The sequence below is a fragment of the Leptinotarsa decemlineata genome, unplaced genomic scaffold, assembly GCF_025532065.1.
Source record: "Leptinotarsa decemlineata unplaced genomic scaffold, Ldec_3_MD MMD2_tig00003308_RagTag_RagTag, whole genome shotgun sequence".
NCBI classification, from domain to species: Eukaryota; Metazoa; Arthropoda; class Insecta; order Coleoptera; family Chrysomelidae; genus Leptinotarsa; species Leptinotarsa decemlineata.
Genome location: NW_027412586.1, coordinates 327,765 through 354,170, shown reverse-complemented (window position 1 = coordinate 354,170; position 26,406 = coordinate 327,765). Strand labels below are relative to the sequence as shown.

Here is a 26,406-nt window from a genome sequence, read left to right as displayed (position 1 = left end):
CGCTCCTGAATCAGGTTTACAGGGAGGTCAGTTGGAGTCGTAAACTCGACATCCACGTCCTCTGTAGACTCGCTCCTGAATTGAATTTACAGGGAAGTCAGTTGGAGTCGTAAACTCGACATACATCTTCTCTGTAGACTCGCTCCTGATATAAGTTTACAGGGAGGTCAGTTGGAGTCGTAAACTCGACATCCATCTCCTTTGAACTGAACTAAATTTACAGGAAAGTCAGTTGGAGTCGTAAACTCGACGTCCATCTCCTCTGTAGACTCGCTCCTGAACTAAATTTACAGGGAGGTCAGTTGGAGTCGTAAACTCGACATCCATCTCCTCTGTAGACTTTGTCCTGAACTAAATTTACAGGAAAGTCAGTTGGAGTCGTAAATCGACATACATCTCCTCTGTTGACTCGCTCCTGAATTAAGTTTACAGGGAGGTCAGTTGGAGTCGTAAACTCGACATCCATGTCCTCTGCACACTCGCTCCTGAATTAAATTTACAGGGAAGTCAGTTGGAATCGTAAACTCGACATCCATCTCCTCTGCAGACTCGCTCCTGATATAAGTTTACAGGGAGATCAGTTGGAGTCGTAAACTCGACATCCATCTCCTCTGTAGACTCGCTCCTGATATAAGTTTACAGGGAGGTCAGTTGGAGTCGTAAGCTCGACATCCATCTCCTCTATAGACTGGCTCCTGAAATAAGTTTACAGGGAGGTCAGTTGGAGTCGTAAGCTCGACATCCATCTCCTCTATAGATTCAGCGTCAGAAAGAATTTTTAAGTTTACTCTGACCATAAAAGTCCCACCAGTAGCTAGGGAAATAAGGTCAATCACGGAAGAGCCCCGTATTACCATGACAAGGCGATGCTACAACGAGAGGGTGCCCGGTATCTCGAAGGTTCCGTAGAGACAGCTGATAGGATCAGTGTCATTCATCCTCTCGGCACGGATACACATACCTTAGGATTAAGCCTATACTAGCTTAAAGCCTGTACCATCTTCTAGACTGGTCGTTTCATTACAAAAACAATATCACGTATAAAACCTCCTTTAGGTAGTATCAACTATATAGCGAGAAAACAACCTTATCTTTTAACGGCTGGAATAGTGCCATTTTGATGATTAGGAAATATATTCGCTATAACCTGAAGTATTGTTTTAATGTTATAGTTTCAGAGGCATATCCTACTTATTCATATTTTCACTGGCTCTATACTTCATTTCTTGACATCCTCAAAAGTAGAAATTTTGATAACAAATTTTAGTGTTCAAAACGGTAATTATCATTATGGTGAGTTGATGTCAGTCGAAATGGTACATTTAGGAACTTTTCAAATTATACATTAATGTAAGTCATTAGAACATTAAATTTCGAAGCAAAAATACTGATTACTAACGAAACGAGAATTCCTAATAATTGTATAGTTTGAAAAATTTAGTAGATGGTAGTGGAAATATCTAGGATATGAAATAAGAAATGTTTAAAATTGATCAAAGTAGCATACAATAGAACATGTAGATATCCTCTACTTTTCCCAAAACTCATAAAAGTGCAATTAATTCTGAAGAACTCTCAATATGTAAAAACTCACCGAACTTTGATAGCTTTCTCCATTTGAATTTTATGAGTTAAAAAATTGGTTCATTTTATGGATGACAAAGTGATATATTGCGAAACAGAATAATTATTCCATTATTTTGCTGTAAAAATTGTTAGCAGCATACTCGAGTCAGCGACAAAATTGGCCCCATATAGAACAAAAAAACAGCACTAGTATAGTCGAAGTAACCGGTGATGTGCATCCTTAAAGTGTCGGCGGCTCTCTCAAAGGCCAAAAAAAAACAATACAGAGAAATAAAGCCGCTACCAACTAGTCCACGTGGACTGAAGAATTGGCGGTTCGTATTGGATCATTTTTACTAACCGAGTTTTATGATTGGCTGAAGGGTTATAAAATTAAATTTGAAGTCATGTTACGGTGACAAGTAGAATGCAAACCGTCGTATTGTCAATGTTCAGTGCAGTTATATATACTGTAAAGTTTTGTTATCTGTTTAAAAAGTGGCGTCCTTGGACAAGTACTGAGAGTAATAACGAGTGTGATAACAACGCAGACTTTTTCCTGTGTAGTGATTCCAATAGCGATGGTGAACAATGGAAACAAACTATTACAAGCAACATCAGATTTGTCCGAAATTCCTTTCTCAACTGTACGTAAAATAGTCAAAAACAAAACTCATGAACCCAAAACCCGATGTGATACGAAATTACCAAAACTTTAGATGTTTATCTAACAAAATCAGTGAAAAAACAATATACAACTGTTACAAAAGCAATATTCCTACAACTGAAATCATAAGAAAGAAATTGAATACTTCCGGCCATAACGTGAGCTGCTGTGACAAAACTTTTCAGAATTAATAATAATAATAATAATAAAGCCTGTGAAGTCGTCAGGAGTTCGGATCTCCTTCTCTGCATAGTCCGTTACCATGATGAATGATATTGGAACAACATCTAGAATTCTTAATGATAGAGTAATTTCACATAAAAGTGATATAAAGCTCAAAAAAAATCATGTGCATTAGCACAACACTCTATAGAAACAGGTCATAAACCAAAGTTTTACATACAGAAAAAAATATTTCCAAACGCCTTTTTCTTGAAATTAATGAGTCTTCTGATTATATGAATAAGAAAACTGACATTGATAATCTAAGCAGTATATATAGTAATTTACTAGAACTACATCAAAAACATAATAATAATGAAAGACGTATCAATAACTCTTTCTTAACAGTAAAAAATTATCAAATCATCATACCCATTGAAAAATGACATTTATGTGAAGATATGACATTTGTCAAACCCACAAAAAACCGTATACATGTTAACTTTTACGTCAATTTATATCTTCAATTTATTGTTTTTTACTCATTTTTACTGCAAGTATGATTTGTAATGGTATTCAAAGGCGAAAATATTCAAAAATCATTAAATTATAGGCCCTGAAGTGGCCATTAGAAGCGAAAGCTTGACAAAGTAAAGCAGAGTTTGATTTTTGACTTTCTGACTGAGAGACCCTGTTAATCCATTTTACCATACATTTCTCCAGTCGCTAACATTATCCACTTTCTGTATCTGTAGAGTAGGGAGGGTGAGTGTGAGCCCACGCACTTAGGCCACATGTGACCCATTGTACATCCTCCCGAAGAGTTGTCCTCCTAGGTCATCGTCCATCCTGTCCTTTCCAGGAAGGTGGACAGGTCGCTGGGAGACATCTCCTTTATATCGGCAGGTGTAGGCCAAGACTCGCCGAACACACACTCTCTTATTGATGATAACTCCGGGCACTCGCACAGGACATGCCTGACAGTCTCATCTTCCGGTTCACACATCCTGCATAGAGGTGTATCCACTAGCCCCATATTATCTAGGTGTTTCCTTAGCTGACAGTGGCCAGTCAGAAATCCTACTGTAAGGCGTAGATTTTTCCTGGTCATCGCCAGATATTTCTTCGGCGCCAGCTTCCCAGGGTCCTGGCAAGATTACATCCTTTGATTTCATCCCATCTCTTTAAAGATTGAGCGTGGGTGTAACATTTGACTAGTTCCGCAATTGTCGAAGTCATCAGGCCGTGGGTGCCACTGGGTCCTAAAATTCTTAGTCCAGCCGCTTCCTTGGCTAAAGAGTCGGCAATGCAATTACCTTTACTCCTGTCGTGTCCTTTAACCCACCTCAAGATAATGTCATTATCTACCGAGGTTTTGGCTAAATCTTGGTGGCACTCTAGTGCTAGCCCTGAAGTAACACGCTGTCTGTTCAAGGTTAATAGTGCTTGTCTGCTATCAGTGCAGATTGTTATGTTTTTGCCAGAAATTCTTTTTTTGGTTATTTCTTTTGTGGCGATTGAGATACCAGCCAGTTCTGTTTGGACCACGTTGGTATTTCTTCCCATTCCCCACTTAATCCTTAGGCTTAGTGATCTGGAGTAAACTCCACATCCTGAGCCTTCGTTGGTTTTTGAGCCATCTCATTATCCACTTTATATATATATATATATATATATATATATATATATATATATATATATATATAATATATATATATATTTGCCTCCATATTTCTTGAGTGTCATGTCCACGAATTTCCTCCTTTTGATTTATATCATACACACTCAATAATATCTATATCTCTGTATCTATATCTTGGGCCCGGAAGTCACGCAGGTAGCTATAGCTGCCTACGTGGTGATGTTAGATGATGCCTGGGAATGCTGGGTCTTCTAATTGAAACCACAAATGTGCGGTTGGCTCCTGTTGGTGACACCGTGTATATGTGATGTTTTTTTTTTTCCATTTTTGGTAACCAGTTGTTGTCCACCTTTGCAATTGGCTGCACCGCGCTGATGAGGCCAATAGCCAGAAACACGTGTCCGCGGTTTGCCTCCATATTTCTTGAGTGTCATGTCCACGAATTTCCTCCTTTTGATTTATATCATACACACTCAATAATATCTATATCTCTGTATCTATATCTTGGGCCCGGAAGTCACGCAGGTAGCTATAGCTGCCTACGTGGTGATGTTAGATGATGCCTGGGAATGCTGGGTCTTCTAATTGAAACCACAAATGTGCGGTTGGCTCCTGTTGGTGACACCGTGTATATGTGATGTTTTTTTTTTCCATTTTTGGTAACCAGTTGTTGTCCACCTTTGCAATTGGCTGCACCGCGCTGATGAGGCCAATAGCCAGAAACACGTGTCCGCGGTTTGCCTCCATATTTCTTGAGTGTCATGTCCACGAATTTCCTCCTTTTGATTTATATCATACACACTCAATAATATCTATATCTCTGTATCTATATCTTGGGCCCGGAAGTCACGCAGGTAGCTATAGCTGCCTACGTGGTGATGTTAGATGATGCCTGGGAATGCTGGGTCTTCTAATTGAAACCACAAATGTGCGGTTGGCTCCTGTTGGTGACACCGTGTATATGTGATGTTTTTTTTTTTTTTCCATTTTTGGTAACCAGTTGTTGTCCACCTTTGCAATTGGCTGCACCGCGCTGATGAGGCCAATAGCCAGAAACACGTGTCCGCGGTTTGCCTCCATATTTCTTGAGTGTCATGTCCACGAATTTCCTCCTTTTGATTTATATCATACACACTCAATAATATCTATATCTATATATATATATATATATATATATATATATATATATATATATAATTAGTGACTGGATTAACTATAAATCGGTTTAATTCGTGAGGTTGCAGCCAATAGCTGCTGGGCTGTTACGAAGAAAACTCTTTGTTATATGTCAAGCTTTCGGTATATTTCACACCTTCGTCAGGACAACTACAATAATAAGATTATACAGGCTGATTCACGGTGGATGGCACATTAGACGTTTCTGGTGAACCAGACAACGGATCACTTTGAAAATTTAATGGAGGGCATATTCGGACATTCTCTAGCCAACTAAAATATTTTCGACAATGCGGTGTTGCCGCTTCTATTAGAAAGCAGTAGCAACTTTGATTTTTCAAATGGAACACTCTGTATATAATATTATTTTTGGAATCTCCAACAATTGCCCGACAACTTTTCTTGATATTTCCCTATACCTATCTATTACCGTTTTCGAAATAAAAATTAATTTCAATTTTTTTCTTCGAAAATCATGACTTCTAAAAATGCCGATATCTTTTAGTTAAGAAGTACTATGATATCGAAATTTGGTTTGGAGTTAGATGATACTTGGACACTTCCCACACGTCAGCCTAATCTCCGTTACTTCAATACAGGGTGGTAAAAAAATACAGTTTTTTCGTTTGCTTGAAAAAGTTGCTGAAATTTGATTATTTTAAATGGAACACCCTGTATATTATTGAAAATTCGGAAAGCTGCTGAAATTTGCTTTCTTTCTATGTATATCATACCTAACTAGTCAAGTTTCGGACTTATGAACATTTATTTGTGAAAATATCCCTTCAGAATGGTATTTCCATTCGGTATTTGGTAAGCAGGTATGTGGTTTCATTTTTGGTAACCAGTTGTTGTCCAGCTTTGCAATTGGCTGCACCGCGCTGATGAGGCCAATAGCCAGAAACACGTGTCCGCGGTTTGCCTCCATATTTTTTGAGTGTCCTGTCCACGAATTTCCTCCTTTTGATTTATATCATACACACTCAATAATATCTATATCTCTGTATCTATATCCTGGACCCGGAAGTCACGCAGGTAGCTATAGCTGCCTACGTGGTGATGTTAGATGATGCCTGGGAATGCTGGGTCTTCTAATTGAAACCACATATGTGTGGTTGGCTCCTGTTGATGACACCGTGCATATGTGATGTTTTTTTTCATTTTTGGTAACCAGTTGTTGTCCACCTTTGCAATTGGCTGCACCGCGCTGATGAGGCCAATAGCCAGAAACACGTGTCCGCGGTTTGCCTCCATATTTATTGAGTGTCCTGTCCACGAATTTCCTCCTTTTGATTTATATCATACACACTCAATAATATCTATATCTCTGTATATATATATATATATATATATATATATATATATATATATATATATATATATATATATATATATATTTATATATATATATATATATATATATATATATATATATATATATATATATATATATATATATATAATATATACAGGGTGTAACTGAATAAGTGTAAATTATACGAGTATACACAATCCATAATTTTATTTACCATTTAAAAATTTATTTCCGATAGCCTGTTTCATTCTAAACAAAAACTGTCCCTTGGGTTTTTTGCCGAAAATAAACCAGTTCGCAGCAAAACATTATTTCAGGAATAACTGCAGAGATACATCGTCATAAATGCGAAAATACGAAACTGATCTATCTAGTAATATTTGCTCGACTTCATCAACGATTACGAGAATATGGTTCATTCGACAAAAGAACGCAGGATTGTGGTCGCCATCGAGAAGTACGAACACCACAGCTTGAGGAAGCAGTACTTAATTTGATTGAAGAACAACCTACTACCATTACTAGAAAAACTGTTTTCCAGCTAAATGTTGATCATATGACGGTATTTCGAATTTTAAAGGAACAACTCTTATACCCTTGCCATCTGCAACGAGTACAGGCATTGTTACCGCGAGACTTTCCGAACCGTCTTGAATTTTGCAGTTGGATGCTGGAAATGATTAGAAGAAATTGTGACTTTCTGAAGACGATAGAATTCACAGACGAATGTAGTTTTTCTCCGGACAAGATTATCAATTTTCATAATTACCACATATGGGCTGATGAAAACCCTCACGCTATTGTCGAAACTAACCATCAAGAACAGTTTCCTCTTAACGTGTGGCTCAGAGTTATTGGGGATGATTTAATTGGGCCTCATTTTCTACCTCCTCGATTGAATGGTGAGGAAGTGTCTTTGGGCGTCACAAGGGATATGTTTTTTATGCATGATGGGGCTCCCGCCCATTTTAGTCAAATAGCACGTCAGCATTTAACTGAAACATATGCAAATCAGTGGATAGGTCGAGGAGAATCACAGAACTGGCCCGCTCGATCCCCGGATCTCAATCCTCTCGATTTCCCTATTTGGGGCCGTTTACAGCATTTGGTTTATCGTACTCCTGTTCGCGATGTAGAGGACTTAAGAAATCGCATCATCGATGCGTGCAGGGTAATCAGAGAGACTCTAGGAATATTTGAGCGAATACGTGGCTCAATGCGCCGACGTCTAGACGCATGAGTAATGTCTGAAGGTAGACATATTGAACATTTACTATGATTTCTACATGTTGTGTGTTTTGTTATTAATACATTAATTAGTTTTGTTTATTACCACCAACACTGACATAAAAACTTGGCAAGTAGACTTGGGTGTCACACCAATAGGTGGTTCCACTTATGTCTCGCTTGCGTTTACGCAGTACTTTCTTGGTTTTTTCTCATTTTGTCTTCAATCGAGGACCGCTTGCCCGGTACTGACGATGCCCAATAGGCTGAAACAGCTGTATACCGGTGGCTCTTAAATTGAAATCAATATGGGAATGATCAAGGAGTACTTATCTATTTATTTTTTGATTTTCATGGAATTATTTTCCAGCAGCTGGACTGCATTAACCTTTCTATATTATATATATATATATATATATATATATATATATATATATATATATATATATATATATATATATATATATATATATATATATGGCAAACCATACACACACGAAACACGTGTCTATGGCAAACCATAGACACGTGTTTCGGGCTTTTGGCCCATCATCAGTATGGTGCAGCCAAGTGTAAGGATGGGCAACACTTGGTTACCAAAAGATAGAAATACAAATGCACGGAGCCACCAACAGGAGCCAACCGCACATTTGTGGTTTCAGTTGATAGATCTTGGCTGCACCATACTGATGATGGGCCAAAAGCCCGAAACACGTGTCTATGGTTTGCCACTTTCATGAGTGCTATGTCCGATATTAACTTCTGTTTCTATATATATATATATATATATAATATATATATATATATATATATATATATATATATATATATATATATATATATATATATATATATATATATATATATATATATATATATATATATATATATATATATATATATATATATATTACACAAAAAATGGATTGAGTCAGTTTTCTATAAAATATCGATTGTGTATAATTGAATATGCATACTTTATTTCTCGTAGTGTTATGAAATGGCATCATTTGGAGTTGGAAATTGACATAAACACAATGAATGAAGGTGGTTTTGAACATAGTGAAGTTAATTGCAAAGAAACGCCCGGAAAAAATTGGCCCCAAATTCTTGCTATTGGAATAGGTGAGTAACAATCATAAATTTTTGGTTTTCGGTCAGCACTTCTAGTAGCAAATACCTGAAAATATGACAAAATCAGACTATGGAAAAAAATGAATATTCCCGTTAGAATTTTCTTTTGTCAATTAGAGACTTACCTCATTTAAAAATTTGATTTCCCATATGAATAACACAGAAACATATAAAACTTATAATGAGGAACAGGAACTTATTGCAAGTTGTAGCAATGCATAGAAAGCAATTTGTATCAGTACATATACAGGGTGTCCCTGGACTTCCTCTTTTCCTCTCGGGAATGTATAGATGGGGTCAAAATATCACCAGTACTTCATATACTTCAAGTAACGGGCCCTCGAAGTTACAAAATGAAAAATGTTTTTCTTTGATAACTTTTCAAGTGAATATTCAAAATCATCCAAATTTTGGTAATTGACTAAACAAATGAATTCCTTCGATGAGCTTTCATGCAGGAGTCAGTTGTTTTGCTACAAAGTCAGGAACGGACTACCCCCGATGGTCCACACCCCAAAACTTTGAAATGACAGATATTTTTCAATATTTTTCAACAAATTAAGGTTACTTGGACAATTTTATGAATAAAAGTACTCGTGTGGAAAGTCGATCGGAGCAACGAGTCTTGATAAAAACGTAGTTTCACTCGACGACATCAAACCCGCTCGTCCACCATTATTTGAAATGAATAATTATCAAAGCAGAAATAATAATGATAACGTTAATTCAACAACATTTCTCCTGAGATGTCTACCATTATTCGAAAATATTAGTTTTTAAGGAAAATGGAAATGATAGGTAAAATGTTCATAACGAATTTTTATAATGCAAACACGTTTAACTAACGAAACTCAAGAGCCTCAAGAGCAAACGGAAATGAAAAATCCGCTACAGAAACTGCTCGATATGACCACCTTCTCTCTCTATACATTTTCTTAGTCTGCGAAGACACCCTCTCTGTACTTGAAATAGCATTCCAGGGTCGTTTCGTATGGCTTCACAATATAATGTTATTCTATTCAACAATGCATCTCTTGTGTGAATAGGTGTAGCGTAAACAAGGCTTTTTAGATGCCACCACAGAAAGAAATCCAATGGATTTAAATCCGGAGACCGCGATGGCCATGAATATGGCCCACCTCTACCAATCCATCTATTGTGGAAAATATGGTTCAGATGGTCACGCACAATCAAACTAAAATGAGGAGGAGCGCCATCATGCATAAACCACATATCTCTTCGGGTTTGCAATATCCCATGGGGATTTTCTTTGGCCCATATATGGAGATTATGAGAGTTGATAACTCCATCTCTACTGAAACCTGCTTCATCAGTGAATAAAACTCGATTAATAAAAGTCATATCCTCTCTTTGCCTATCCATGAACCAATTGGCATATTCCAGTCGTGCTGGAAAATCTTGAGGTGTCATGGCATGTACCTTCTGGATGTGAAATGGGTGGAGCAGTTGTTCCCTAATTATTCTATGAATAGTGGACTTGGATGTATGGAACTGTTCTGATAGATTTCTGATGCTCATTGAAGGATCATCAGCGACGGCTTCCAAAATATTTTCCTCCAATACAACGGTACGTACAGTCCTAGGAGCGCCCTCACCACCTCGTTTTGGCAAAACTGTACCTACAATAGTATCGAAATAAAACAACGTGCTCAAATTAATTATCAATTATTACATACCTGTCTCCCTCAAGCTGCGATCGACACGCTCGAATGTTTCTCTTGACGGTACCGTTCGATTCGGAAAATGCTCGGAATACAGACGACGAGCTTCTGCAGCATTACAAAATGCTCGTCCATAAAATAAATGCATATCTGCATATTCATTGAATGTAAACTGTTCGGCCATATCAAAAAATGATAGTCAATACAATGATAGTCATATGACAACGCACCACTCAACAAAACAAAATCGCATTCCAGTTTCTCGTTTTTTATCAAAACTTTCTAAAAGGTTTTTTTGTCAACATCTGTGAAAGAAATGGAACATAATTATTCCCTGGATATTTTTCACCTGATCATGTGCAGCCGTTTTTGTAGTTCATTCGTTTGCTTTTTATTAGTATAGTAAATATTTTTTCCGATGTGCGTTTTTTCAGCTAAATTTAGATTCTTGTTAAAGAATTTCTCCCATAAAATTATAATTATCAGTGAAACTCCTCAACAGTTTAGCTGTGAAGAAGAATTTGAAACATTCGAATGTTGAGTTTCATGAGATTCAGATAACTGATCAACACGAAACGTGATTATTCCACACGTATTATGTACATACAAAATATGGAATGAATTCGAAATTTCATAGTGGAGTAGCTTGTTAGTTTAAAAACACCACGAATCTACAGAACTTGATATTTCTTTTGAAAAAATATCTGCTATCACAATTGTGACTTAAACTTCCATATAGGTACTGTACTTTTTGTTTACGAATTCATTTTAGCATTCTTTGTATTATTCCTGTTATAAATGTTGTTGAATTAACGTTATCATTATTATTTCTGCTTTGATAATTATTCATTTCAAATAATGGTGGACGAGCGGGTTTGATGTCGTCGAGTAGAACTACATTTTTATCAAGACTCGTTGCTCCGATCGACTTTCCACACGAGTACTTTTATTCATAAAATTGTCCAAGTAACCTTATTTTGTTGAAAAATATTAAAAAATATCTGTCATTTCAAAGTTTTGGGGTGTGGACCATCGGGGGTAGTCCGTTCCTGACTTTGTAGCAAAACAACTGACTCCTGCATGAAAGCTCATCGACGGAATTCATTTGTTTAGTCAATTACCAAAATTTGGATGATTTTGAATATTCACTTGAAAAGTTATCAAAGAAAAACATTTTCCATTTTGTAACGTCGAGGGCCCGTAACTTGGTTACGAAGACTTTTAGGAAAAAAAGTTATATGAAGTACTGGTGATATTTTGACCCCATCTATACATTCCCGAGAGGAAAAGAGGAAGCCTAGGGACACCCTGTATATCTTGATACGAAGCAAAATCCGTTTGCTTCATAACCCTCTGGAAGATTGTTGATAATAAACACCTATTTTCTTTCTCCAAAGTTGCCTCAGTATTTGAAATTCATTTGACGACGCGTCAAATGAATCGCACACTAATAGAAAATAGCGTTCCGTAAAATTTTCCAAATTTTTGAAAATAAATGAGAAAATTATTATAAGACCAAAAAACAGGGTAGAGAATTATTATTGAAGGTGAGGCCATTTCTTGAAAAAATAAATAAATCCAAAAGAAGAAAATAATGGCAAAATGAAGTAAGAAACAATTCGTATAATATTCAATCTATAGAGGTTCATCGATACATACAGTGGCATACAGAAATTATTTCCTATGAATTTTAATGAATTATTTTGTAAGTTTTGATATGTTTGAAGTAGTTATTATGTTCACAAAGGATATTATTTTGAATAATTTTGTGCTATATAGGGTGAAAAAGTGGAATGTTACTCACAATGAAATACAAATCAAATCAAATTTTTGCATATCATATTGTATCTTGAAAGAACCAACGTAGGCGGTCTATTTTTTCATATGGTCTGAATCCTAGAGTCAATGCAGATGTAATACTCGATTATATACTCAATTATCAGCCACTTGCTGCTGTTTCTTGAATTGTGAAGTTTAGAAGACAATGATTGTTTACACAGGTTGTTAAAAAAGTATCTAGATAGTGAAAAGATGTAATAGAAGTCGGCGTGATTTAAAAATCATTGTTTAGTGTAGCAAAAATATTGTTGAGAGTATAACACAATATGTTGAATAACTTTAGTCTATATTTTGAATTATGCTTGTGTAAAAAAGATAGTACATGAATAAACAGTCCGACAATTTTATAAATTCATAAGTAATCCATTTGGTCCTTCGAGTCAATTAATAAAGTATCCTCAGAGAGTATAGACAAGCAAGGTGTGACGACACAAAATACGAGTGTTCGCCTTGAAAACCAACGGGAACCCGACGAGGTTTCATCCAGGATGAGTGTTGCTGATAATGAAGGAAAACTCACGATCAATATACTCACAATATACTTACTTTTCCGGGAAAATTGCAAATCTGATAGCTACTACCTCGAATGTCCACAACTCATCGAGAAATTGTTAGAGAAATTACCTTATATGAGGTTGTTTTAAAAATTTTATCCGTCATTTTAGTGTCATGAGTTTTTGTAGTTTCATATCTCAATACATATTTATTGTACAATGTCGTGTTATATACTGAACGACAGAGGATGTTGCACTTTATACAATGACGCTGTTCTTTTTTTTCAAAATTTTGCCGGTGTGATTTAGGGGAGAGTGTGTATGAAAGAACCAGGCTTTGAAAGACCAGATGTGATTTTCTACCACTTACCAAAATCCTACCATGATTTAATTTCAATTTGTATGGCAACACTGAATATGGCATCCACAAACATTATGACAGTTCTGCGAAAATTAATGGTGTCGGTAAACCAAATCAAAGATTTTAGGACCAAAAAGTAAGTTTTTTTGCCTTTACTCAATTTATGATGCACTGTTTGGAAACTTTGGTGTAGTAATGAATATCACTGGAGTTTTTTCCCAACACCAAACCGTTATTTCAACACCTCGACACGTGTGTCGATCACCAAGTGATCATCTTCAAGAGGAAGATTAAACTAAATCTACATACAATGTTGTCTTTATAAATTCATATTGAACCAGAGCGCTGCCGAAACAGCTGGAAAATATAACCAGGCATTTCAGAATGATAGTGTTGGTGAACGCACTGTTCAACGCTGATTTATGAAATTTTTGGGAGATTTTAGCTTCAAAGATGTAACCCGAAGTGGTCGACCTACATTAGTCCAGGATGGATCACTGATGATTTAAAACGTATCGGAAAGGTCAAAATACTCGAAAAGTGGGTGCCTCACGATTTGAGCGATCGACAAAAATTATTACGTTTCGAGGTTAGTTCCTCTTCGCTTTTGCGCAACCAAAACGATCGGATCGTCACATGTAACGAAAAGTGGATCCTCTACGACAACAGGAAACGTTCAGGAGCGTGATTAGACACCAATGAGCCACCCAGGCACTTCCCGTAGGCGAAAATCCACCAAAAAAGACCATGGCTACTGTATGGTAGTCAGCGATTGTTCTTTGTAGATTTTTATATAATTTTTAAAGAATTATGCCTTTTTCATTTATGTAACAACTAGCGACCATTGTTATTAACATTTGTAAGTACTAAGGCAATTAGTTCAGTCCATTCGAAAAGTCATTTTCGTAGCTTCCTGATGATAACAGTAACCACTGTCCAAATATTAGCTGATTTTTTGTTTTGTGTAACTCACACATTATATGAAATTGCAATGTTCTTCAGCAATATATAACAATACGTCCTAGATCTTATCTTGAGCTATCAGATTCGAAATGATATATGTTTCTGTATTTTCAGCATGTCTTGCACCGTTGACGAATGGACTTCAGTTCGCTTGGACATCTCCATTCGTACCAAAAATAACCAAAGATAAAGAACATTACGACATATCGGAAGAAGAGGCTTCATTTCTCACCATTGTGCAACCCTTAGCCATGATTTTATGTTGTCCTTTTTCCTCGAAGTTATGCGACATCATTGGAAGAAAAAAAATGTTGATGTTAGTGGCACTGCCACATACTTTGAGTTGGATTTTAGCAGCAGCTGCTACAGACATCCTGACGTTCTATATTTCGAAGTGTTTTTCTGGAGTTGCAGCCGGAATAACATTTGTTACGATTCCAATGTATATTGGAGAAATATCGTGTCCTGAAATTCGAGGAACTTGGGGAAATCTCTTTTCATCGTCATTATACTTTGGAGAATTTGCAATCACAATGCTTGGTAGCTATTTTAATGTGAAAGAAACTTCTTACATTTGCATCCCTATCCCAATGTTATTCTGTGCTTTGTTCTCTTTTATGCCAGAATCACCCTACTATTATATTATAAATGATAGAACCGAAGATGCCAAAGATTCTTTGAGATTTCTCAGACGCAAACAAAACGTCGAAGAAGATTTTAAATTACTTGAAAATGATGTAAAAAGGCAAATGTCAGAATCTGCGAAATGGGAAGATCTTGTCAAAATAAACAGCAACAGAACAGCACTTCTTGCAGCATTATTCTTAAGAACATCCCAAGTATTTGGAGGACTAACAATATTCATTGTATACATTCAGTTCATTTTTGAAAAATCTGGTGGAAACATCAGCCCAGAACTATCTTCAATGACATATTCGGGTTTGAGTTTTATGTTGAACATATTTGTGGTAGTATTTGTTGTAGACAGATTAGAAAGAAAAGTAGCTTATATTTTATCAATATTTCCTTGTTCTATAATACTCATTTTATTATCGATTTACTTCTACATCGAAGAATATTGCCCAAAAATAAACATGGATTTTTTAAAGTGGGTACCATTAGGAGGATTGATTTTATACCAAATATTCACGTCCTTTGGAATGGCCATTATTCCAACATTAATGCTATCAGAGTTATTTTGTGCAAGTGTAAAGTCAAAAGCCATGACAGTGATGGCCATAGATTTTGGAGTCTTGTCTTGTCTCGCAAATTATAGTTTTCATATTCTTTATTTTTCAGTAGGACTCTATGCACCATTTCTATTTTTTGGTTGCTCCAGTATTATTTCAACGGTCCTGTCATTTTATGTAATACCCAATACTAAGGGTAAAACCTTAGAAGAAATCCAACAGTCCCTCAAGAACAATGTAGTACATAGTATTTCACAAATGTAGCAAGTTTGTTTGCGACTGCTTTGAGAACATTATTTTCAATCTGATTAGAATTATTGACTGAGAATAATTGAAAAATAGGGACAGAAGCAAATTTCTGCCGAGATTTGCATATCGTGACTTACAAATGAGGCATATTTTTCACAAAAGCAGGTGTAACTTTAATCTACACTTGTAAAAATTCAAGAGGTGAAAAGAAGTAAATCATATCATCTTTCATTCCATTTATATGCATATACTTTATTATAATCTCTTAAGTTTATAAACCGATCGGTAATCCTGAAAAAAATTGGTAAATTTTTTTAAATTCATTTTAAAAATTAAAGTTTCAAAACTTAACAGTTTTTGAAGTATCGAACCAATTGAATTGCAAGATCTCCCATTGGCAAGATTCTAGTTTTAGTGAAAAATTAAAGAGAAACATTATGTAATTCATTTTCAAGCAGGGTTTCTATTATCTCCTGCTTAGGGGTCTGATGGACTAAATGATTATCTGTGATAGTAATTTGAAAAAGTATAATTAAGTATAGTGAAATTAAACACAGAACATCAAAATGTAAACTTTAACTTTTGTAAAACATCCTATATATTACAAATAAACCAAATATTATGAGAAAAATTTGCAAAAGTTACGAATTAGAGTTCACAAGTGTTGATTCTATTCAATTTCATTGCACTAGAATTAACTGATGAGGTTGATAGATGCGCGATTTAGGATTTTTGATAAGACAAAGATTATTTCAGTAAATATTTATTTTTTATTACAGAGGTGGCTTGGAAAAAGAAATGTTTTCAAGCAATATATTTATTATCAAATTCTAAGTACCTTATACCTGATGAAAATCCATAACGTTTTAAAGTACGCTTCAATATGATATGGGTTTCCCATTATGCAGTAAAGGGCTAATTACTGCATGAAGAAAACTTTTCATCAAACTGAAAATAGTTTTGAGATAGACAAACAAGTAGATCATGACGTGGTTTACAGAACAGATAATAATTTAAGCAATATCATATAAAGAATAGAGACGAAACTTCAGTGTTGAATAGGTCAAGAGTATATGAGTCGGCTTGTGGCTCTTGCTCTAAACTTTGTATTGGTCAAACGGAAAGAACATGTTTCCAAAGAATGTAAGAACATGGAAGTAATTTCTTGAATGTTAAGACTAATTCCACATTTGCAAAAATCTTTTAGCAAATGAGCATGAGTTTTACCACGACTATGACGTATTATATTTGAAATAGAAAGGTGTGAAACTCAATCTTAGGAAATGCCTGGAGGTTAATAGATATAAGAATTAAATTTACCGAATGACAAAATGAAATTGAATTCTTTCCGTGTCAAATCTGTTTTCTAAATTAGTAATTAGTTTATAACATGTGTCCATTTATTGAGTTGGCAAAATTTATTTTATGAATAATTGCATAATAATTGAATAAAATATTATTGTATTCGATCGATAATGTCCTATAGGACGAAACTGCAGTAACGCTAGTTACAAATACAAGTGGTATAAAAACATGGGAAGTTTAATTTCTCAGTTTTTGTGATAATGATGTTTGGTATGTGACACTTGCAATGACAATAACACTATTGTCGTTTACACATATCATCTTTTTATAGAACTTGGACCAGTGCAGAGGAAACCAACAATGTGTAATAGTTTTGCACCTCCCTTTTCAGACTGAAATTCTTCAAAACATCTTGACTTCTGAAATATCTGTAGTGTAACGAAAACACCAAAAAATCGTTCTAACTGTAAACTTTTCTTAGTCAGGACATCAAAAATAGTATATCAATAATTCATATGGCATACTTCAGGGGTTTACTTCTATTCTGGGTGATATAATTTATTCAATTCCAATATTTCGATTTTTATATTTAATGTGCCCACCCGATCCTGCAAGTGTTGGTATGCTGCATCGTATCTGAACAAGAATGATACTACATCATATTTAATTAACTGAATGAAAAGTTTATGCAGCCTATTGCATCTCGAATGATAAATCTAATATAAACAAACGAGTTTCAAACTTTGAAATCGCTCCTAATTCTGTGAAAAAGCATCCAACAGATAACCTGAATGTTAATCACGATGGTCAATGGTCAAAATTGTGAAGATTTGGGAAAGACATGGCCTCAAATTCTTGCAATCGCACTAGGTAAGTTGAATATATAATATTTATCTGGATTCAGGCATATAAACTGTATAACACGGAAGGTCGCAAATGTTCACTTCGAAATATTATTGAAAAAGCAATCCACATCATTTTTTAAAAAATTTTTGGATAAACTGGATGAATTTATAACTTTTGTCACTATATAATGAACTTTGAAGGCATGGAAATGGTTGCTACACCTTTGTCACTCTATAATGGAAATACTTTCATCTACCGAATTTGTCAGTGAATAATTTTTAACATGTCTTACAAATTAATTTATTGATCGCAATTGCAAAGTTGAAAATTTTTACTTTGAATACTGATTCTTCACTATCACTTCATTTAAAGTTGACAAATATCTGGCTAACTTCACGAAAACACCTAGATATGCTTTTGCTACATCAAAAAATCAGAAATGTTTTTGGAGCTATGGTTTTTTTCGGTAGAACAGCAATTTCCTTAAATGACATTACTCTTCGGATGTTTCGCCCATATAACATATTATTATCATGATTCGCTTTTAGGGTACTTCGATAATTATTTGAATTTTCAGATTTGAAAAAATTTCAAAAAGGTCTGTTTTGAAATGCATTGTATTTATTTCGTGTTTATAAATATTCGACGAATAAAAGTATTTCATAAATGAGTCCGTTTGGAAAAGGTGCTGGAAAAATATGTATCCAACGCTCTGATAGTTTTCTTTGATTCCTTGCAACTATTTAATAATAAACAATTTGGCTTCAGAAGCGGTCTATGACTTGGAAGTGCAACTGCTGATTTTTTCAGAGGTCGGCAAGTAGTTTTAGGTGGGGTCAGGATACTGTGGGAAAATTTTACCGGGGTCCAAAAAAAAAACAAATATCAATAATAAAGTGATATTATTTTGGTTTCAAATCATATTCTGAATTATAAAAGAAATACAAGACCTCTTATTAATGTGAGAAACTACACCGACGGTCTTGAGCCAGTTTTTTATAGTTTGGTTCTCGAGAGGAACAGCAAATACGAAGTGTGTCTTCTAGGTGAGCGTTTGTTGATCTCGAACGATTGTTTTTCAAAAAATTCATCTTTGAGAAAGATGTTTCACATATGTATGTCGAGCCAAACATAGTGGCCAAATTGAAAGCTAGTCTTTTACAATTTTCCTATTTTTCAGGGACATGTTTGGTCCAAAATTCTTCAGTGGATACCGTTCTATATATTTGCAAAGACACATCTTCTTGCAAAACAATTATCTCCATTTGAAGTGATGGCTTTGACAGATTAAACAATTTGGCAGCCAAATATGTCCATTTTGCCGCTGCATCAAATTCAAATGGAGATTTAAGAAACGTAGATAGCTTGACTATCTCTGCAAAGTCTTGGAATCTTGTAGCAAATTCGTTCTTCTTGAGATCGGTCAGAAATTTTACAAACTTTGCAATGTCTTCTTCATAGGTCTCCTTTTTGAATTCAAGAACTGTGGGAAAATGAATAAATTCCTGTTTGACGATATCTTTTTCGAAGCTATTCAGCTTACGACGAAAATCAGATCACATATTAATTTTCCATTTTCTTGTAACTCTGTATTTAAAATATCTTTCAGAAAAGCCACAACCAGCATATTGCCCTCGTTTATTATAAACTCAAAGTGATTTCTGGCTCCCCGGTACCAAATTTTGCAAGAAGGAGGATACTTGTTCTTTTATTAGCCAAAAACGTTCAATAACTTGACCTTTACTTAGCCAACAAACGTTGTTGTGTTGTAGTAAGTCAGAAAACGCAGAATCACATTCAGAAAGGAACTCTTTGAAATGTCGGTGCTAAAAAGCAGAATGGGATCTCATAAAATTATTCAACTTGATTAAATTGTCCATCACAAAGGGCTGCCTGGTGAATCATGCACTGATACGATATTACACCTGAATCGAAACCATTTTATCATAACTGATGTTATATTTCGTAATAAAATCATAAATGGCCTCAAATAAGTCTTCTCCTCGAGTGATACCTATCAGCGGCAATATTGCTAGCAACTCTTCCCTAAAAATCTGGCACTCAATGTCAAAAAATATTACGAAAACTGATATTTTTTCATCATCAACAATGTCATATGATTCATCAAGTACTATGACGTAGCAAGGTGCCTTTTGCAAAAATTCAAGAAGAGTGTTTTCAATGTCCTCAGCTAAAATTTCAGTTCTTCGTGTATTACTTCTCACTATCAATGGAATACTTTGAATGGCAGAAACATGTTTTTTTCTTCAAACAATGACGTAACTACTGCCTTCACTATCTCAGAGTCTGAAAATGGTTTCTAGTGTTTATTAAGCGTCCAGCACACACGTAACGCTGCTTCTGTGGATTTTTCTTGGTCGCTCATGCAACGAACTAGTAATTTTGTAGTCTTTTCGTAAGAACTGAGATATGTCTTGAATTTTTTCTTCACGAGCCTGACTGCCAAAAAAAAAAGTTTTTGTCGAATTGCTGATGAGTTGTTTCGTAGTGTCGCTTCAAATTTACACTTTTTAACAATAGCGACAGTTTTTTTTGCATATAAGGCACACTGGAACCGCTTGAGGCCTATCAGGCAGCGTAAAACAATATCATTCAATCCATTCTGCCAAAAATCTTTTATTTTCACTTTTCGTTTTTTAAGATCCATATCAACGTGAGTACAGAAAGATTTTTTTTATCAAACGAACGAAAACGACAGAAATCATGAAACAAATGTCCGGTCGTTTTATATTGTAGATGTGCAATAAGAAAGAATTTTTGAATATTCCAACTGGGGCGCCAGTCGCGGATTAAAAAGGCACGTCCAAAAACAAAATTATTTTTTCATCACGTGTTTCTCCATATTGGTATATTTTCGGAGTCTGAAATTTTGTATGTACCTAGGTTCGTTTTATGTTCCAGATGTGCAATAAAAAAAGATTTTTAAATATTCCAAGTAAAACGTCAGCCGCGGGGGAAGAAGGCGCGTTTATAAAATTATTTTTAATATATCTTTTTTTATCTGTCCATAATGTGATCAATATGACAGATTTAAAATGCAGGAACATAGCGGTTGCAGCGGTAACGGCCCAATTATATGTCGCTCTTTTAAGAGTGACCTCTCAAGAAAACATGTTTGCATTGTCTACTGACAAAAAAGCTGTGAACGTTGTATATAAAGACATTCTGTAGTATATTCAATATGTGTGATTCATGACTTGTTTATTTTGTGGTAATTCATGATCACTTTAATGAATAATGAATAAAAATACTTTTGTCTAATTACCATTAGTCAATTTTATTTATACGACCGGTTTCGGGTTTAAGTATAAAACCAGAAATATATACCCCTAAACGAGCAATTCGATTTATATAGGTTTCCACTGTTGAATTATAATTTTTGAGAAAGAAAGTTTTTGGCTTTCTACTTCTCCATCTTGATACAAAAAACAAGGATGAGGGAATCTTCCAAGGAAAGGAAGGAAGTAATCAATTTTAAAATTTTCCACATGTAACTGATAACTTTCTGGAAAAATTGGGTCTGCATGTGGGTAGCCCGAAAAAGAAACTATCGAAGGACGAAACCGAAAAATTGTTCACCACTTTTGCCATACAAATCGCTCTAGACTCGAAAAATATAGAAGAACGATTATCCAAACATAAACACTAATGTCTTCAACAGCATAAGAAGTGAACTGAAGGGGTTATATTTTTTAGGAGTGATTAGTATTTGGGAAAGAAAGTTTTTGGCTTTCTACTACTCCATCTTGATACAAAAAAAAAGAAGGATGAGGGAGTCTTCCAAAGAAAGGAAGGAAGTAACTCTACACATGGATGTGTAGATCATGCAAAGAAGTAACTTTCAGACACAAACTGAAAGAAAGTCCTCCTGAAACAGCTACTTTCATTTAAACATTGAATTATACGAAAGAAAAAATTCTTTCGAGACAAATACTTCTATATGAACACTACATTAAAAAATCGTAATTCATGAATGAAGTGTGTGTATTTTCTATAATGTTATCCAATTTGGTACTGAAGAGCCTTGGGGCAAGTGTCTTAAGGCGATACATCGGTGTATACCAGTGAGGATGGCAGTGTTCTATGTAAGTGCAATTTGTTACCATTCATTTAAAGTAGAACTCTTGTGAATGATATCTGATTTTTATTCCACAAAGAATGTTTGAAATACAAACTGAATAGAGAAAATTATCTTCTGTATAATTCAGTGTTCATATAGAAGTATTTGTTTCGAATGAGTTTTTTCTTTCGTATAATTCAATGTTTATATGAAAGTAGCTGTTTCAGGAGGACTTTCTTTCAGTTTGTGTCTGAAAGTTACTTCTTTGCGTGATCTACACATCCATGTATAGAGTTACTTCCTTCCTTTCTTTAGAAGACTCCCTCATCCTTCTTTTTTTTGTATCAAGATGGAGTAGTAGAAAACCAAAAACTTTCTTTCCTAAGCATAAGATGTGTTTTTACCTCATAAAAGACATATCGATGCGACTGCGGGATCACTGGTGTATAGGGGCATTGGATCCAATTAATCCTGTTTTTGTTTTACTCGAAGATGTAAGGTTCCTTCTCCAAGAGATAGTTTAGTCTGCTGGTCAACTGGGAATACTTACATGCGAAAACCGAATGATGAAGTGTTGGAATCTGGTTACAAATTATATCCACAAACAGGATCCAAGACGAAAAACTTGTAGAAGTGAAGAATTTTTTTGAAAATAACTCAAAACCAGTAGAAGATAAGACTGATTTCAGAAAGAACCCCTCGGCAAGACAAATTCAACCAAAGAGAAGAAGGAATAGTATGGAAGAAGCTGTTTCACAAACCTCACAATTGCCATGGCATGGGCGCTCTGCTTCGCCTTTTTGATTTTGATAGGCCTGATATCGATTCAATATCAGTGCAGGATGGCGTCCACCCATCAGATTTGTCCGCTGGATGATTTTATCAAAAAGATACGGGTTGGCTCCCCACCATACTGAATGTTGAAAATTGTTTTTTATTTGTTGTTTTTTTTTTTCATTTGTAATATTTATATAAATTTACAATAAAACACTATCAGGACTTATTTTAAAATTGATTACTTCCTTCCTTTCTTTGGAAGATTCCCTCATCCTTGTTTTTTGTATCAAGATGGAGTAGTAGAAAGCCAAAAACTTTCTTTCCCAAAAATTAATCACTCCTAAAAATATAACCCCTTTAATTTGAATTATAAGTTTAATAATCCCTATAATCTTTAGTGTTGAATTTTAAAGTTGGCAAGCTGGTTCGTTTAACTACCTGGCCTATCTTACCGAAAAACTCCCGATATAACCTGTGTGTTTCTCAGTAGTTCAAAACCGCTTTCATCGTTATTCGAATGTTTTGTTTTATTCATTGACGGAAGATACATGAAAATGTTTTTTCATTTTACATTATGATTGTTTAAAACCTGATATTGAGTTTTCTTTAATGTTAATATTTAAAATTTTGATTGTTTTTCATATATTAACGAAAATCGAACACCTCTTTTTTATTTAGGCAAATAGTTTTTATATTTGGAACAACCTGTTTGCGCAACTTTGCTTAACCTTTAAATAACTCAAGGTAAAATTACAAATTGAATGATACCGCCATCATTATTTTCTGTAAAGGCAAACTAAAATTTTGCAAAATATCATTTGTGAACTACAAGACTTTACAGGAATAATGTAATTCTTTCCATAATTCATTTCAGGAAGTCTAGCAGCGTTAACCAATGGACTTCATCTAGCTTGGACATCACCATTTATACCAAAGATAACCAAAGATAAAGAACATTACGATATATCAGAAGAAGAAGCATCATACCTCACAATTATCCAGCCTTTTGCAATGATCTTGACTTGTCCCTTTTCTTCTAAATTATGCGACATTATTGGAAGGAAGAGAACACTGATGTTGATATCACTGCCACAGATAATAAATTGGATTTTGACAGCAGTTGCTACAGACATATATACTTTTTATAGTTCTAAAGTTTTCTCGGGAATTGCAGGTGGAATAGCTTTTGCTGCTTTACCAATGTATATAGGAGAAGTCTCTTGTCCTGAAGTGCGAGGAACTTGGGGAAATCTATTTTCTTCGGCACTATATCTCGGAGAATTCATAATGGCAATACTCGGCAGTTATTTCAATGTAAAGGAAACATCTTACATCTGTATTTCAATCCCTATTGTATTTATTATCTTTTTCTCTTTTATGCCCGAATCACCTTACTTTTATATAATGAAGAAAAAACATGACTATGCTAAAACTTCTTTACGATTTTTCAAACGGAAAGTGAATATTGATCATGATTTTATGTTGCTGCAGAATGATGTAATACGACAAATGTCAGAATCTGCAGAATGGAGAGATTTCATTAAAATTGGAAGCAATAAAAAAGCACTGAAAGCAGCAATATTTCTGAGAACTTCTCAAGTATTTGGAGGACTAACCCTGTTTATTGTTTATATTCAATTTATTTTTGAGAAATCTGGTGGAAATGTGAGTCCGGAATTATCATCAATAATATATACAGGTCTTAGTTTTGTCTTGAATATTTTTGTCGTTATATTTGTCGTGGATAGACTGGAGAGGAAGAATGCTTACATATGTTCGATTGGTCCTTGTTCTGTAATTCTTCTTTTGGTTTCGGCATATTTCTATGTTGCTAAATACTATCCTGACTCAGTTGTTACTTCCTTGAAATGGGTACCAATTACAGGAATGTTATCTTATATGATATTTGCATCTTTTGGGATGGCAGTTATTCCTACACTGATGCTCAGCGAACTATTTTCTACAAATATCAAATCCAAAGCAATGACGATAATGTCAATAATTTTTGGGGTACTGGTTTGCCTCAATAACTATGTTTTTCATGGTTTATACTTCTCTTTGGGACTCTATGCACCATTTTTATTTCTTGGATGCTGCAATGCCATTTCAACAGTGCTCTCGTTTTTTTTAATACCAGAGACAAAAGGTAAAACCCTTGAAGAAATTCAACAGTCACTCAAAAATAAGAATTCCAATGGGGTGAGTCGAATTGTTTAATCAAATAGATTACTTCAGTTGTAACTAAGTATATACCTGGTTGTATGTACATATATATGTTGTTGTTATTATTATTTTTATTCTTTATTGTTTTCAAGATATACATCTGACAAGAATTTTGGATTGTTAGTTAATGAAAACTTTCACGAGAACACTGAAAAGATAAAAAACACATGATAACAGAGTGACAAACCTATTCCTTGACAATGAAGTCCCGTAATTTAAAAACTAAGATAATAAAAACGGCCAACATGTTTGCCTATTTACAGTTAATATTGTGTAGGCAGCGAACTCATACATGTTTCTTTTTCTAAAAAAGCAGAGCATTCGATCTGACGGCAGAAACTATTGAAATAACCGATCCAATTGCCGGATTTGCTTTGGAAATTGCCATTTCCCTGAAGAGATCCAGAAATAAAAGTCTCAATATCGAAATTGTTCACAAGAAAAAGGTAATGGAAACAATAATTTATTCGCAATTTTGGATACATCAAGTATTTATGGTGAGTCAGTGGCCATCCGAAAAGGGTTTTTGGTACTTACTTTGCTTTCATATTTCTCTTCTTTCTATAGAATCAGAATCATTTTATTCATCACAAAAGAATACACATTGTGTGGTGAAAACTACAGAATATGTAACTTATCGGACTAGTCAAAAAAAAAATATTTGTATATAAAGTAGATTGACTAAAATTGATAAAATATAGACAATACAATATCTAGTGTTATATATATATATAAAATAAAAAATAGGGACGGACAAAGGGATTATAAAGTGGGAATATGGTACAACTGCATAAAAAAGAGTATAATAAGAATGTACAATTATAACAATTACACAACGAATTTAGTTGAGGTTTGTACAATTATAATTTTAAAATATAATCAGGAGCCCAGAAACTCTTCTACGCTATAGAAAACTTTATCGCTGAGATATGTTGATATTCTAGTCCTAACTGATGACTTGCTACCGCTCATATCTATAAGATTTTTCATCTTATTGAAACATTTTACACCAACATATTTTGGGGAATTTTGACCAATGAGAAGCCTGGAAAAGGGCAGATGAATATTTTCCTTATTCCTTGTATCATGTGCATGTATTTGATCATTTTTCAGAAACGTATTTTCATTGTCCTTTATAAACAATATCAAGTTCAAGATGTAGAGACAAGGTAACGTTAGTATTTTTGAATTTCGGAATAGTGGCTTACAAGATTCTGAAGGGTGAGTTTTATTCATAGCTCTGATGATTTTTTTCTGAGAACGAAAAGCCCCTAGTATGTGAGTTGAGGATCCCCAAAATATTATTCCATATTGCATAGCTGACTGTGCCAGTCCGAAATAAAGAATTCTCAGTACATCAGCTGATACTGTATCCCTCAGATTCCTAATAATATATGTGATTGTGCTGAGTTTTGAACATAAAGTGGTGATATGGTTTTCCCATGAAAGTTTCCTATCAAGCACCACACCTAAGAACTTCATACTCTCTTTGCTTTCTATCGATTTT

At 34.7% G+C, this 26,406-nt stretch overlaps 2 protein-coding genes across 3 annotated transcripts; both read left to right on the top strand.

The window, feature by feature from the left end:
• Positions 1 to 1,177: 1,177 nt before the first annotated feature.
• LOC111514682 (facilitated trehalose transporter Tret1) lies at positions 1,178 to 17,186 on the top strand. Of its 2 annotated transcripts, XM_074177817.1 has the most exons (3): positions 1,178 to 1,293; positions 8,747 to 8,880; positions 14,343 to 17,186. In XM_074177817.1, the coding sequence occupies exons 2-3, from the start codon at positions 8,751 to 8,753 to the stop codon at positions 15,680 to 15,682; spliced, it is 1,470 nt and encodes a 489-aa protein (XP_074033918.1). In that variant the 5' UTR covers positions 1,178 to 1,293; positions 8,747 to 8,750; the 3' UTR covers positions 15,683 to 17,186. The 2 variants fall into 2 exon arrangements, with proteins under 2 accessions (XP_074033918.1, XP_023026702.1); XM_023170934.2 differs by lacking the exons at positions 1,178 to 1,293; positions 8,747 to 8,880 and adding an exon at positions 13,072 to 13,401.
• A 460-nt stretch (positions 17,187 to 17,646) lies between these two features.
• LOC111514681 (facilitated trehalose transporter Tret1) lies at positions 17,647 to 24,967 on the top strand. Its single transcript, XM_023170931.2, has 2 exons — positions 17,647 to 17,842; positions 23,551 to 24,967. Exons 1-2 carry the CDS (start codon positions 17,764 to 17,766, stop codon positions 24,891 to 24,893), a joined length of 1,422 nt encoding a protein of 473 aa, XP_023026699.2. The 5' UTR covers positions 17,647 to 17,763; the 3' UTR covers positions 24,894 to 24,967.
• Positions 24,968 to 26,406: the final 1,439 nt, after the last annotated feature.

Bases quoted from the DNA above. Each gene is read 5' to 3' on its own strand.
- LOC111514681 (XM_023170931.2), top strand. From the start codon at position 17,764: ATGTTAATCACGATGGTCAATGGTCAAAATTGTGAAGATTTGGGAAAG. The intron at 17,843-23,550 runs GTAAGTTGAATA...AATTCATTTCAG, and splicing joins AATTCTTGCAATCGCACTAG to GAAGTCTAGCAGCGTTAACC.
- LOC111514682 (XM_074177817.1), top strand. From the start codon at position 8,751: ATGAAATGGCATCATTTGGAGTTGGAAATTGACATAAACACAATGAAT. The intron at 8,881-14,342 runs GTGAGTAACAAT...CTGTATTTTCAG, and splicing joins AATTCTTGCTATTGGAATAG to CATGTCTTGCACCGTTGACG.